The sequence below is a fragment of the Gekko japonicus genome, unplaced genomic scaffold, assembly GCF_001447785.1.
Source record: "Gekko japonicus isolate JY-2015 unplaced genomic scaffold, Gekko_japonicus_V1.1 scaffold986, whole genome shotgun sequence".
NCBI lineage: Eukaryota > Metazoa > Chordata > Lepidosauria > Squamata > Gekkonidae > Gekko > Gekko japonicus.
In genome coordinates this window covers 431846-443810 of record NW_015164700.1, presented here as the reverse complement: position 1 = coordinate 443810, position 11965 = coordinate 431846, and the positions used below count along the sequence as shown (strand labels likewise).

The 11965-nt window shown below is 44.2% G+C and overlaps 1 protein-coding gene across 1 annotated transcript in view; it reads left to right on the top strand.

The window, feature by feature from the left end:
- The first annotated feature begins 317 nt into the window (after positions 1-317).
- The window catches only part of LOC107108944 (chromosome unknown open reading frame, human C2orf76), a 31114-nt gene continuing 19466 nt past the window's right edge, over positions 318-11965 (top strand). Inside the window, exons 1-3 of the mRNA XM_015409505.1 lie at positions 318-443; positions 4659-4811; positions 5795-5845. Coding sequence (XP_015264991.1) covers positions 4679-4811; positions 5795-5845 — 184 coding nt within the window. The 5' untranslated portion in view covers positions 318-443; positions 4659-4678. The remainder of the gene's footprint in view (positions 444-4658; positions 4812-5794; positions 5846-11965) is intronic.

Sequence of the window (11965 nt, the reverse complement as noted above, 5' to 3'; positions counted from 1 at the left end):
ACAAGACTCCACGGCTTAGAGGGAGCATTGCATGTGACACGATGATGTTCAAGATATGCAACCTGAAAACTAAATAACAACCTGAACTTGTTACCTAGTTGAACAAAACTACATTGTTATTGAGTTTTCACCGAGGTGCCGGCTCATTCATAGGCTGATGGGACGGGAAGGTCTCGAATAGCAGAGGCAGGACAAAGACACAACTCAGCCAATCGGTCGCGTCGCCTCGGGGGCGTTCGAAATAGGTTTGCGCAACAGCCAATCACTGACTGGGGGAGGGGCCGAAAGAGAACGGGCACTTTCGGCGGAGAAGCTGTTCGGGAAGAAAAGGCGAATCGGAGAGAGTGTGTGTGTGTGTGTGTGTGTGTGGGATCGTGTCACGTGACGTTGAAGGGCCGGTTGAGGCGTCGCGCGGAGCCCGAGAATTCGCATTGTAGCCGAAGGTGGGGAAGAGGAAGGGGAGACGGGGGGAGGCAGCGCCGCCTGGTGGGAGACCGGCGTGGTGGGAGGCAAGAGGGAGTGCCAATGGAAACGCAGCGCTGGGCGTGGTTCGTATCGTATCCGCCCCATCATGACGTAGTACATGGGGTGGGGAAACCCAACGGATGGGAAGAAATAACAGTCCTCAGCTCTGCTGTGTCTGAACTGGAAGTGTTTACAGGGCTTTCGTGTCTGGATTTTTCTATAGAGCAATTCGGCTAGTCTGGCTTGAATGTGTGCTTTCCCCTCGGCTTGTATTTGTACAAAGTGCATTTAATTGCATTTTTTTAAAAAACAGTGCGGTTTTTAATTGCAAGCTGCCTCGCACACGGCTGAAGAGGACGTACAGAAATAGTCTAAATAAGTGGATATGTTTTCCAAAACCTATGTATTTTAACTAAACACCGCCTCCATTGTATTTTAAATAATAATTCTTATATTGCTGTCTGGCTTCTGTGGTATCCACTGTTCCCTCTAAGCTGAGTTAGTGTGAGCTAGCTTACAGTTTTTTAGCCTCCAGCTCACACATTCTTGTCTTCGCTCAGGAAGGAGGGCTCCAGAGCAAACTAATTTATGCAGTAGCCAAATCACTTGCTCACAACTCTAATGCCAGTAGCTCACAAAGTAGAATTTTTGCTCACAAGACTCCACTGCTTAGAGGGAACATTGGTGCCATCCCAAGCAGTTATGCCTGTCGTAAGTGCATTGGCTGCAGTGGACTTGGGTGCAACTCTGCTTGGGGTGGCCGTGTTGAACTGCCTTCTGTACTCTCTGTGCATTGCAAGCAAAGTAGCAACATTGCAGTGATCCTGTGGAGCAGCTTTTGCCTCTCGAGTTCAAATTCATCAGCCCAGACCTCTTACAATGGTGACTAAATTCACCATTTGTACACCCAATCATAGTTTGTATGTTCATTGCGCTACCTCCACGGATTTGTTATAAAGATGAATGGTATGATTGTTGTAAAGGGCTTGGTGCATACAAAAAGATGAAAGCGATTTATCCCTTTTCTTTCATTCTTTGTTTTCTGCCTTATTTTTGTGCAGTTATCAACAGATCTCCATATTCGGGAATGTCGGTTATAAATTATGGTAGTATAGGAAGGTGGGGAAGGTTAAACCATTTGAACCCCCTTGAGAGGACTGAACTCCAGGTTAATTCAGTCGCTTTCTGCTCACCTAGTCCTAAACATCAGCGGTAATTTAACTACCATATAGTGCCAACGCTTTGGTTTGGGGGTTAGTTGAGTAGGAAAGGTGCTCATTTAACATGAGTGGGATATTTTTTACCTTTCCCCCTTCTGCTGTCTTTTTTTGGGGGGGGATACTTGCATCCTGCACAAAGAAAGACATGTCATTGAGTCTTCATCTCTGAAAGCAACAGATGAGCAGAGGTGGGTCCCCACTGGCCTCCTCTGTGTAGCAACTGAAGTCATCCTTGCAGTCTCCCGTGCAAGTACTGTGGTCAGCCCTGCTTAGCTTCCAAGCTGTAGATAAACTAGGCCAGTGATGGCGAACCTTTTAGAGACCGAGTGCCCAAACTGCAACCCAGAATCCACTTATTTATCGCAAAGTGCCGTCACGGCAATTTAACCTGAATACTGAGGTTTTACTTTAGAAAAAGCAACTCATACTTTAACTTAAGATGATCCAAACAAAGTAAGGAAAGCAATCCCAAATGCTTTCATTGACTTAAAATTATTTGGCAGAGAATTCGACACTTTAATGATGGTCTGGGCCTGTCTGGGGCGATGGCATGCATGCCCACAGAGAGGGCTCTGAGTGCCACCTCTGGCACCCGTGCCATAGGTTCGCCACCACAGAACTAGGCTATTTGGGCTGCTAAAATGGCACGAATTGGGGCTTAAAAGGTCAACCCCCCCTCGGTTTTCTTCTCCTTTTTTATCTGACCTGCTTGGCTTCAAGGTTTTGTGTTTCATGGACAACAAGGAATCTTGTTTAGTCCTCATCACACTGCAGCTCATGGGGAGGGTTCCTTTAATTTTTTTTTTGAAAAGTAATGTTTTTTTCATACTATGAGTATGCCTTACCTTATCTGTAGGCAGTCCTATCTTAATGCTTACTGAGGTTTCCTATGCAGTTTGCTATTAGAAGGAACAAGCTGGGAGCCCATGAGGAATTGTGGAAGGGAATAAGCTGCTGGAACATCTTACTGCCACATCTCCTCCAGGAGGAGGCTTAAGCAGGGAAATTTGTTTTCCCATCCCCCTTCAACTGACATGCAGCTGTTTTCAAAACGACATGCCTCCTGAAACATGCTCAGGCCTCACCAGCCTTTATTTTTTTGTTTGCCTTCCTTTTCTTAATTTTAGAAATCTTCCGGCATACTTGGAACCCCCCCCCCCCCCGAAACACAAACGCGTTCATCTGCACAAACTTCTATTTTGATGATGAGTGGTCTTCTTTTGCTGTTTGTGATTAGCACGAGCCACCCCTCTTTATGATGAGTTATAGTAAAATGTTAGGATTTCCAGTCTGCAGGAAAAGGCAAGATATTACAGTCCTAAAATCATCTGAGAATGGTGACTGAAATATGAGCATGCAAGATAATTTACAGTGATAATTTTCATGGAAAGTAAAGGTACAGGAGTGTTTGTCCAGAGGTCTTACAGTATCGATTAAGCAAATGCTTCATTTTAAAGTGTAAATATTTTACAGAGCTGTCTGGAAGGCAATCTGTTTAGGTTCTTCTTTGGCTTTTGGATCAGTCTCTGTGTAGGGGTACCTTTGAGTTAAAAATATATTTCCTGGTTATAAATTGTAAACTCTTGTAATTGGTGTGGGCTAGAGTTAAATGGAGAAATGACAAGAGTCCAGTAGTGCTTTAAAGACTAACAAAATTTGGGACAGGCAGGGTATGAGCTTTCATGAGCTTGCTTCTTCAGGTTCCAGTGACTCATGAAAGCTCCTACCCTGCCACAAATCTTGTTAGTTTTTAAGGGGCTACTGGACACTTGCTGTTTTCTACCGCTAGATACAGACTAACACAGCTACCCATTTTGATCTAAATTGAGAACTCTAGTAATGTTTACATTAAAAACCTATTTAATAGAGCAGATTAAATTATTTTCCACTTAGTAATAATTTTAAACATAAGCCCTGCATCTCTTTCAGTGTAATTCGATGCAGGGTTACTCCAGTCCAACGCCACTGGAATTAGATGGGAGTGACCAGGGGTAATTTCCTGCGGGAGCACACAGGAGCAGAGCTCTGGCAGTAAGGAGCCCAGGGGGCGGTCACGTGAAACAAGCCCCACCCCCTGCTCCCAGCAGCCCTCAGTTGGGCCACAAGGAGCAAGAAGCAGCCAGGTAAGATGCAGAGCCCCCCCCCCGACCTGCCTTCAGGTACAAGCTCTCCCTCCTCTGTGGGGGCAGATCTGCACGTCCCCCACCCCAATAGCTAGCAATCCAAAACAGTCCAGTGGAGCCTGAGTGGTGGGTGTTGCCTTCTGACACACTTCTGGTGATGTCAGGGGGTGTGGCATATGCAAATAAGTTATGCAAATAAGCTTTTCTAATGAGCTCCTGCACCTCTTTTTCTACTAAATGACCCTTGGGAGTGACTATGTGTGTACTACACACTATGAAATCTGCAATGCAGTTTACAGTTTGGAAACTAATAGATGTCTGTTTTGTTAACAACCCCGCCCCCCCCCATTTTCTCAACCATTGAGAAAAATCATGAAAGGGAAGTCAGTGGTAATGGAAAAAGGGTCAGAAAGGAGGGTTTTTTAAATGAACTTCTACTAATCCAAATGTGGGGTTTCCTGTAATATCTACAGTATTCCTATAACCCATCATATTTTCCTTTCAGTAGTTCCTGTCTTCCATGCTTCTCTTCAGTCTTCTTTCCTTTCCCCAAAGTTTGCATTGTCTTGTGCATACTGAATTTATTAAAAAAAATTATTTACACTATTTATAGTCCTCCTTTCTCACTTGGACTCAAGGTCTATTACCCAGGGTGAGTCAGGTACAGTTGACAGGACGGGACATTAAAAATTGGCTTCTGTTTTGCTTACAGAATTTGGAGGTTTTTTTACACAGAATGTGGGCTTGCATTTTTGTGCTTAGCATGTTCAAGAACCTAGTAGTATCTTAGATTTCTGAACTGTGCTTCAAAAGAAATACTTTGATATGACGTTGCACTTCTGCCTTCTAGGTAACGTCTGGCTGAGTCAAATGTCATCAGAAGGCGTGACCATTACTGTTCGGCTGGTTCGCTCCTTTGAGCACCGTAATTTCAAACCTGTCGTGTACCATGGTGTTGACCTGGACCAGACTGTAAAGGAGTTTATTGCATTTGTGAAGAATGGTAAGAAACCATTCCTGTGGTGCCATATGTGCTAGAGAACACTGTGGGAGTGCAGTGGGGTTGTGAAAATCAGAGGTCTTGCTCAGTGACGATAGGATAATCTCTTAGTTGTATCGTGGGCTGGGTAAGTTTGGTGTAGTGGTTAAGTGTGCGGACTCTAATCTGGGAGAACCGGGTTTGATTCCCCACTCCTCCACTTGCACCTGGCTGGATGACCTTGGGCAAGCCGTAGTTCTGATAAGAGCTGTTCTTGAAAAAGAGCAGTTTCTGTCAGAGCTCTCTCAGCCCTACCTACCTCACAGGGTGTCTGTTGTGGGGAGGGGAAAGGAAAGGAGTTTGTAAGCCGCTCTGAGACACCTTTGGGTAGTGAAGAGCGGGGTATAAAACCAATCTCTTCGTCTTCTTCTTTTACCTCACAGGGTGTCTGTTGTGGGGAGGGGAAAGGAAAGGAGTTTGTAAGCCGCTCTGAGACACCTTTGGGTAGTGAAGGGCGGGGTATAACTCCAATCTCTTCTTCTCTTCTTCTTCTAAACACAACTACACAAATCTTTAAGTTTCCATTCTGTTGCTCAGTTGTTAATAGAGCTGCATTTTCTCAGGGCGAACTGATAGGTATGGTTTCTGACAGTTCGGAAGGTAACCCATCAGAATTGGCTGTGTTCAAATAGCTAATGACAGATGTTGGGCGACATTGTGCACAACTGTGAAATCTTAAGCCTGGCATCATTGGCTGTGCCACTGTCTGTCTCATAGCCTAGTCCGAATTGTATTTCCTTGGAAATAGGCCCCCCTGATGTGACTGGCTTACAGTGCAACCTTAAGCAGACTTACACCATCTAAGTCCATTGCAGTCTGAAACGACAGGCTGAAACGACGCTCAGAATGGCACTGTTAATACTTAGAAAAGATCAGGAGGTGTTTCTTTCCGTCATGTTGAATGTGAGTAAAAATGGTTATCTTTCTGTTCCCCCCCCTCTCCCTAGATGTGTCATTAAGAATGGGACTTCCGCCTCCCTTTAAAAAGTTCAGATACGGTATGTGTCCTTCAGTACTCCTCACTTAAATACAGATTACATTTCCCCCCAAAGAACTGACCTGATTTGAGTAAGTACCAACAAAGCTACTAAAAGGGGTTTAGGGAAGGAGAAACGGTTTTATGTGTATATGAGAGCTTGGCCTGTGAAGCTTTTTTTTTGGGGGGGAGCATTTGGGTGGAATGGGAAGGCAGACCTGGAGGACATGTTGCACTGACTTTATAGAATGCAATGAAATTGCCAGAGAGAGGGGAAAAAACCCTGTTTATAAATAGGGCAGCAGTAAATTATTATTAGCGTTGATAGTATCAGTCTGCTATTCAGTATTTCTTTGGCACTGTTAGTTAGCAATTATGATTAGAGAGTCCAGTCAGTTAAAAGGTGTCGGAATTGATCACAGGCAAGTTAAATTAAGTCTCTGTGCAGATGATATTGTTGTCTTTATGATGGAACCAGTTAGCTCTAGCATGGAACTAAAAAGGATTATTGATATTTTTTTTTTGAAGTTGCAGGTTATAAATAGGGATGGACACGGACCGAAACACAAGGCAAAATTTGTGATGACTTTTACCCTGTTTGCCATTTAGGAACGAAATTCTGTGACGGGTTCACTGGCACAGGCTTCCACAAACTTTTAAGGCAGTTTGTGTGTTTTTTGCCAGTTCCTGGCCAGAGCACGGAGACACCTAACCCACATGGTCCCCGAGCTGGAGTGGCCTCCTTCCTTGCTGGCGCCCCCTCTCCCATCCTTGCAGTTCTAGTTATAAACTAAATGTAGAGAGAACAAGCTTTATTGCTCAATATAAGCTCTTCTGAGATAATCTCTGATTGGCTTTCAAATATGTACTTATATAATACTCATGTAACATACTTAGGGTTTAAAATAGGCAGTAATAACTCTGATATCTGGAAAATTAACTCTAAAGCAGTAATTACAGACATTAAAAATATGCTGAATACCTGGGAGTCCTAATTTGTCTATCATAGGTTGCATTAATGCAATTAAAATGAAGGTGATGCTGAAAATAAATTATTTGCTGTTTAACATCCATGCAATGATCCCTAGGGCTACTCTTGGTGAGTGGCAAGCAATGTTCCCTCCAAGCTGTGGAGTCTTGTGAGCAAAAATTCTGCTTTGTGAGCTACTGGCATTAAAGCTGTGAGCGAGCAATTTGGCTGCTGCATAAACTAGTTTGCTCTGGAGCCATCCTTCCTGAGCTAAGGCAAAAATGTGTGAGCCGGAGGCTAAAAAACTGTGAGCTAGCTCACACTAACTCAGCTTAGAGGGAACACTGGTGGCAAGCAATGATAAATAAGTTTATTTGGGGAGGTAAGAAGCCTAAGGTTAGATGGCAAATAGCTATACCATGATCAACGTTCCGTCTAAGCTGTGGAGTCCTGTGAGCAAAAATTCTACTTTGTGAGCTACTGGCATTAAAGTTGCGAGCGAGCGATTTGGCTGCTGCATAAATTAGTTTGCTCTGGAGCAATCCTTCCTGAGCTAAGACAAAAATGTGTGAGCTGGAGGTTAAAAAGCTGTGAGCTAGCTCACACTAACTCAGCTTAGAGGGAACAGTGACCACGATACTGCAAGACTAACTTGGTTAGTGAGTTGGGTACTAGATGCTTCGGATTCAGATAGTAACATTTTGGAGCATACGTATGTGGGAATGCCCCTGAGAACTTTTCTATGGATGCATAAAAAGGATAGGATATTAGTATATAAGGGCAATATATAATGATCAGTGCTCTTCTTCAGGTGTGGGGCTTATATTAAAAAAAAATTATGTTTCGGTCTATCTCCTTTAGCATTGGCAGTTAGAGACCTGAATAAACTCCAGGCGTTTCAGGTAGTTTCACTAAGTAAATGGGAATCCTGTTGCCTAGATACTTGCAAGCAGGGCTCTTTTTGTAGCAGGAACTCCTTTGCATATTAGGGCACCCCCCCCCCAATGTAGCCAATCCTCCAAGAGCTTACAGAGCTCTTCTTACAGGAGCTACTGTAAGCTCTTGGAGGATTGGCTACATTAGGGGGTGTGTCGCTTAATATGCAAATGAGTACCTGCTACAAAAAGAGCCCTGCCAAGGCTTTGCTTGAAAAAAATAAGATGATTAATTTTGATACAGTTGTAAACTGCAGTAATGGTCTGCTTATCTTCTTGGACTATGTCCTGGTGAAAAGCTATTTATTGAAGAATCCTCTATAGGTAGGTTTCTGAGAGACCTCTCTCAGACTTGAAATGTTGTTGATTAAGGGTGGAAGGCAATCTCCTCTCCTCTTCTTATTATTACAAAGAGGTAACTGTCCTGTATTATTTGAAAGTTTATGGTCTTCTGTTATTAGTCAAATTGAGGCAACAATGTAATTTTGTTTTGCAGAGCTTTGAATTTGTAAATTTTTGTAGAACTTTGAATGTGTAAGTTTTAAACTATGGCTATTAATAAAATTAATTTTAAAAAGATAGTTACATCAAGTCTACATCATGCTTCACAAAATAACAAAAACAAAAAGCGAGCAACTGTCTTGAGTTCTGTTGATCTGTTGAAGGTCGGAGTGAGACAGGAAGGGGGCCAATTGCCTGACCTGTTGGAAGTTGAAAAAACACCAATCTGGCAATGTTTGTGATCTGGGCCTCCATTGATAAGGAGGCATCCAGAAGCACAACCAGGCTCCTGGCGGTAGGTAGGGTTTTAGAGGTACTCCATCAAGAGCCAGGAGTTAGCACCCTATCCCCGATTCCTCCCTTCCCAGCTGCAGAACTCATATGTCTTTGATGGATTCGGTCTCAGCCGGCTCTGTTTCAAACCATCCAACCATGCCTTTCAACCACTCAGCCAAAAGAAGAGAGAAGCGATTAGATTTATACCCCGCCCTTCACTACCCAAGGGAGTCTCAGAGCGGCTTACAAACTCCTTTCCCTTCCCCCTCCCTACAACAGACACCCTGTGAGGTAGGTGGGGCTGGGAGAGCTCTGACAGAAACTGCTCTTTTTTCCCCAAGAACAGCTGTGCCAGAACTATGGCTTGCCCACGGTCACCCAGCAGGTGCAAGTGGAGGAGTGGGGAATCAAACTCGGTTCTCCCAGATTAGAGTCCGCGCACTTAACCGCTACACCAAACTGGCTGTCAAAATAGCTGGGACAGTGTCCGTCTGTCCATCAACAGATACTACTGGTTGTAATCTGCATATTGGTGACAGCACAGCCCAAAACTCTGCACCAACTGGGCAAGGGAGTGCATATATATGTTAAACAACATTGGAAAGAGGATTGCTCCCTGAGGGGCCTCACACACCAAAGTGTGACTGGGTGACATCCTCTCTCCTAGTGCCACCCTCTGTCTCTGACCTTGGAGAAATGAGGTAAGCCACTTCAAGGCTATCCCACGAACTCCTACATTGGCAAGTTGGTGGGTCAACAGGTTGTAGTTGACTGTATTGAATGCTGCAGTCAGATCTAATAATAACAGCAGTGCTGACCCACCTCGATCCAGCTGCCTGTGAAGATATTCTGTGAGGGTGTCCAGTGCCATCTCTGTCCCATGGCCAGGGCGGAAGCTGGATTCGAATAGGTCTAGGGCTGATGTGTCTTCCAGGAAACTATGGAGCTGTTTCTCCACCGCTCTCTCAATTACCTTATCCAGGAACAAAAGGTTCAAGACTGGGCAGTGATTGGCAGGATCCATAGGGTCCAAAGGTGGTTTCTTTAAGAACGGTATCACCACAGCCTCTTTTAATCTTCCCAGATAGACCCATGAACTAAGGGACAGATTGATAATGTCTGCCAGGGGCCTCCGAATTCCCTCACCACTGGCCTTCACCAGCCACGATGGGCATGGGTCTAAGAGGCATGTGGTTGGCTTAACAGCACCCAGAATCCTGTCAACATCATCCCCGGAGAGTCAGCTGAAGTTATCAAATACTGAATCCAGTGATGGCCAAGGGGCCTCCAGTTCACATAGTATATCAACGTTGGCAGTCAGGTCATGGTGGAGTAAGAAAACTATCCATGAAAAAGCTTGCAAAAGCCTCACAACTAATGACCAAATTTCTAATATTTTGGGTTCTCTCCGTAAGAGAAGTCAAAAACCTAATTATCCTAAATAATTATGCAGGTGAGAGCTAGCAGATGCGATGGAAACTGAATAAAATTCCCTTTAGCATTTCATAAATGAAAGAAGAGGTCCATCAGTGGCTATTAGCCACAAGGTATAGATAAGGGCTCTGGGGCAAGTGATGCTCTGTCTTCTTGGTGCTTGGGGGGGGGGTCAACAGTGGGAGGGCTTCTAATGTCCTGGCCCCACTGGTGGACCTCCTGATGGCACCTGGTATTTCTGGCCACTGTGTGACACAGAGTGTTGGACTGGATGGGCCTTTGGCCTGATCCAACATTGGCGTCTCTTATGTTCTTATGACCTACAGGATGTTTCTGCAGCTTCATCACGAGACTGCCGCCAAACTCTCTCTGGTCGTCTAAGTTCCCATTCCATCCCCCTTAGCTTCATGATATACCAAGGTATCCATCAGAGCATTCTGGAACCCAATTGGGTCCATTTGTCTTCATGGGCGAGCATAAATAGGCTCACCACCTAGACAGGAGGAGGCTGGGGCACCCAACCGGACCTTCAGGGCAAAATGATCTGACCATGGCACTCCATCAATGGCAATCAGTTCTATATCTACATCAAACCATTGGATGAGGTCATGTGGAGATATGGGCTGGACTGTCACCAATATGTATATGATGCTCAGTTCTGTCTTGTGCTTCTGGACAACCCTGGGAAGGGTGTAGAAACCTTGAATAGGGGCCTGGAGGCTATTTTAGAATAGATGCTTGAGAAGTGTCAGGAACTTCAATTGGTACAGAATGCTGTAGCCAGGATGTTGACAGGAGGATGTTGACAGTATCACTTCAGTCTTGACCTATTTACACTGACTCCCAGTATGTTTCTCAGTACAATGCAAGCTGCTGGTGTTGACCTTTATAGCCATGTATGGTTTGGGACCAACATACCTGAAGGAATGTCTACTTCATTATGAACCTACCTGACCACCGCAGTCATCTTCTGAAAAAAGATCTGAATCTTGCAGCCTCTATTGCTGTTTGGGGAAGCCTGGAAATAAGAAAATACAAGAGGGGGAACCCAGCGGAATCCTGATCAGAGCTATACCTTTCTAAGCCCATTGACTCCAGTGGAACTAGAAGGGCTCTGCTTAGGCTAGGTGATACAAAAATTGAGTGAAGACTGAATTTTAACTTGCAAAGAGGTAGCGCTGTTAGTCTATTGTAGCAAAAAATAATAATAGAAGTCTGGTGGCACCTTAAAGACTAGCGATATTTATTTCAGTCTAAGCTTTTGTGAGTCACAGCTCACTTCTTCAAGATTTAAAGCAATCGAAAGAGGTTAGGTTTTTCCTCACCAAGATTTAAAGCAATCGAAAGAGATTAGGTTTTTCTCACTGAAAGGCAATGAGTTTTGTGTATGAACTTCTGGGGTGTTCTTTTTAAAATTCCCACTGTCTTTTTCTGGGTTTCTCTGTGAGAAGTCTATTTTCCCTGTTCAGTTGTGACATGTCTCTCCAGTCTTACTACTGGGACATGACTAACCTGTGCCATTTGGTGTGATTGGAACAGTACCTGTTTGTATAATGACTTGGACTAGCTGAGGGGAAAAGACCAGTGAAAGTTTTTGAAGGAATGAACATTTAAACAGCTTAAAACCGGATGCTACAGAAATGCTGCTCTAAAGCGAAAACATTGGATAGTGGTGGGCAATGCTCCCTCTAAGCTGTGGAGTCTTGTGAGCAAATATTCTTGCTCTGGAGCCCTCCTTCCTGGGCTAAGACGGAAATGTGTGAGCTGGAAGGTAAAAAACTGTGAGCTAGCTCACACTAACTCAGCTTAGAGGGAACACTGGTGGTGGGTAGGGAAGGGCAAAAGAAAGGGAAAAGATCCATTGCAGATGGAATTTTACCTCACAGAGTTATTAGCTGAATAACTGATGTACATTTTGAAATTCATTCCAGTGTTAGCTGACACATTATTCATTCAGCTGTTAATTGGCAGAGGTGTCTGTGGGGTATTAATTTTTTATCATCTTCTTAAAATGCCTTTTAAACTC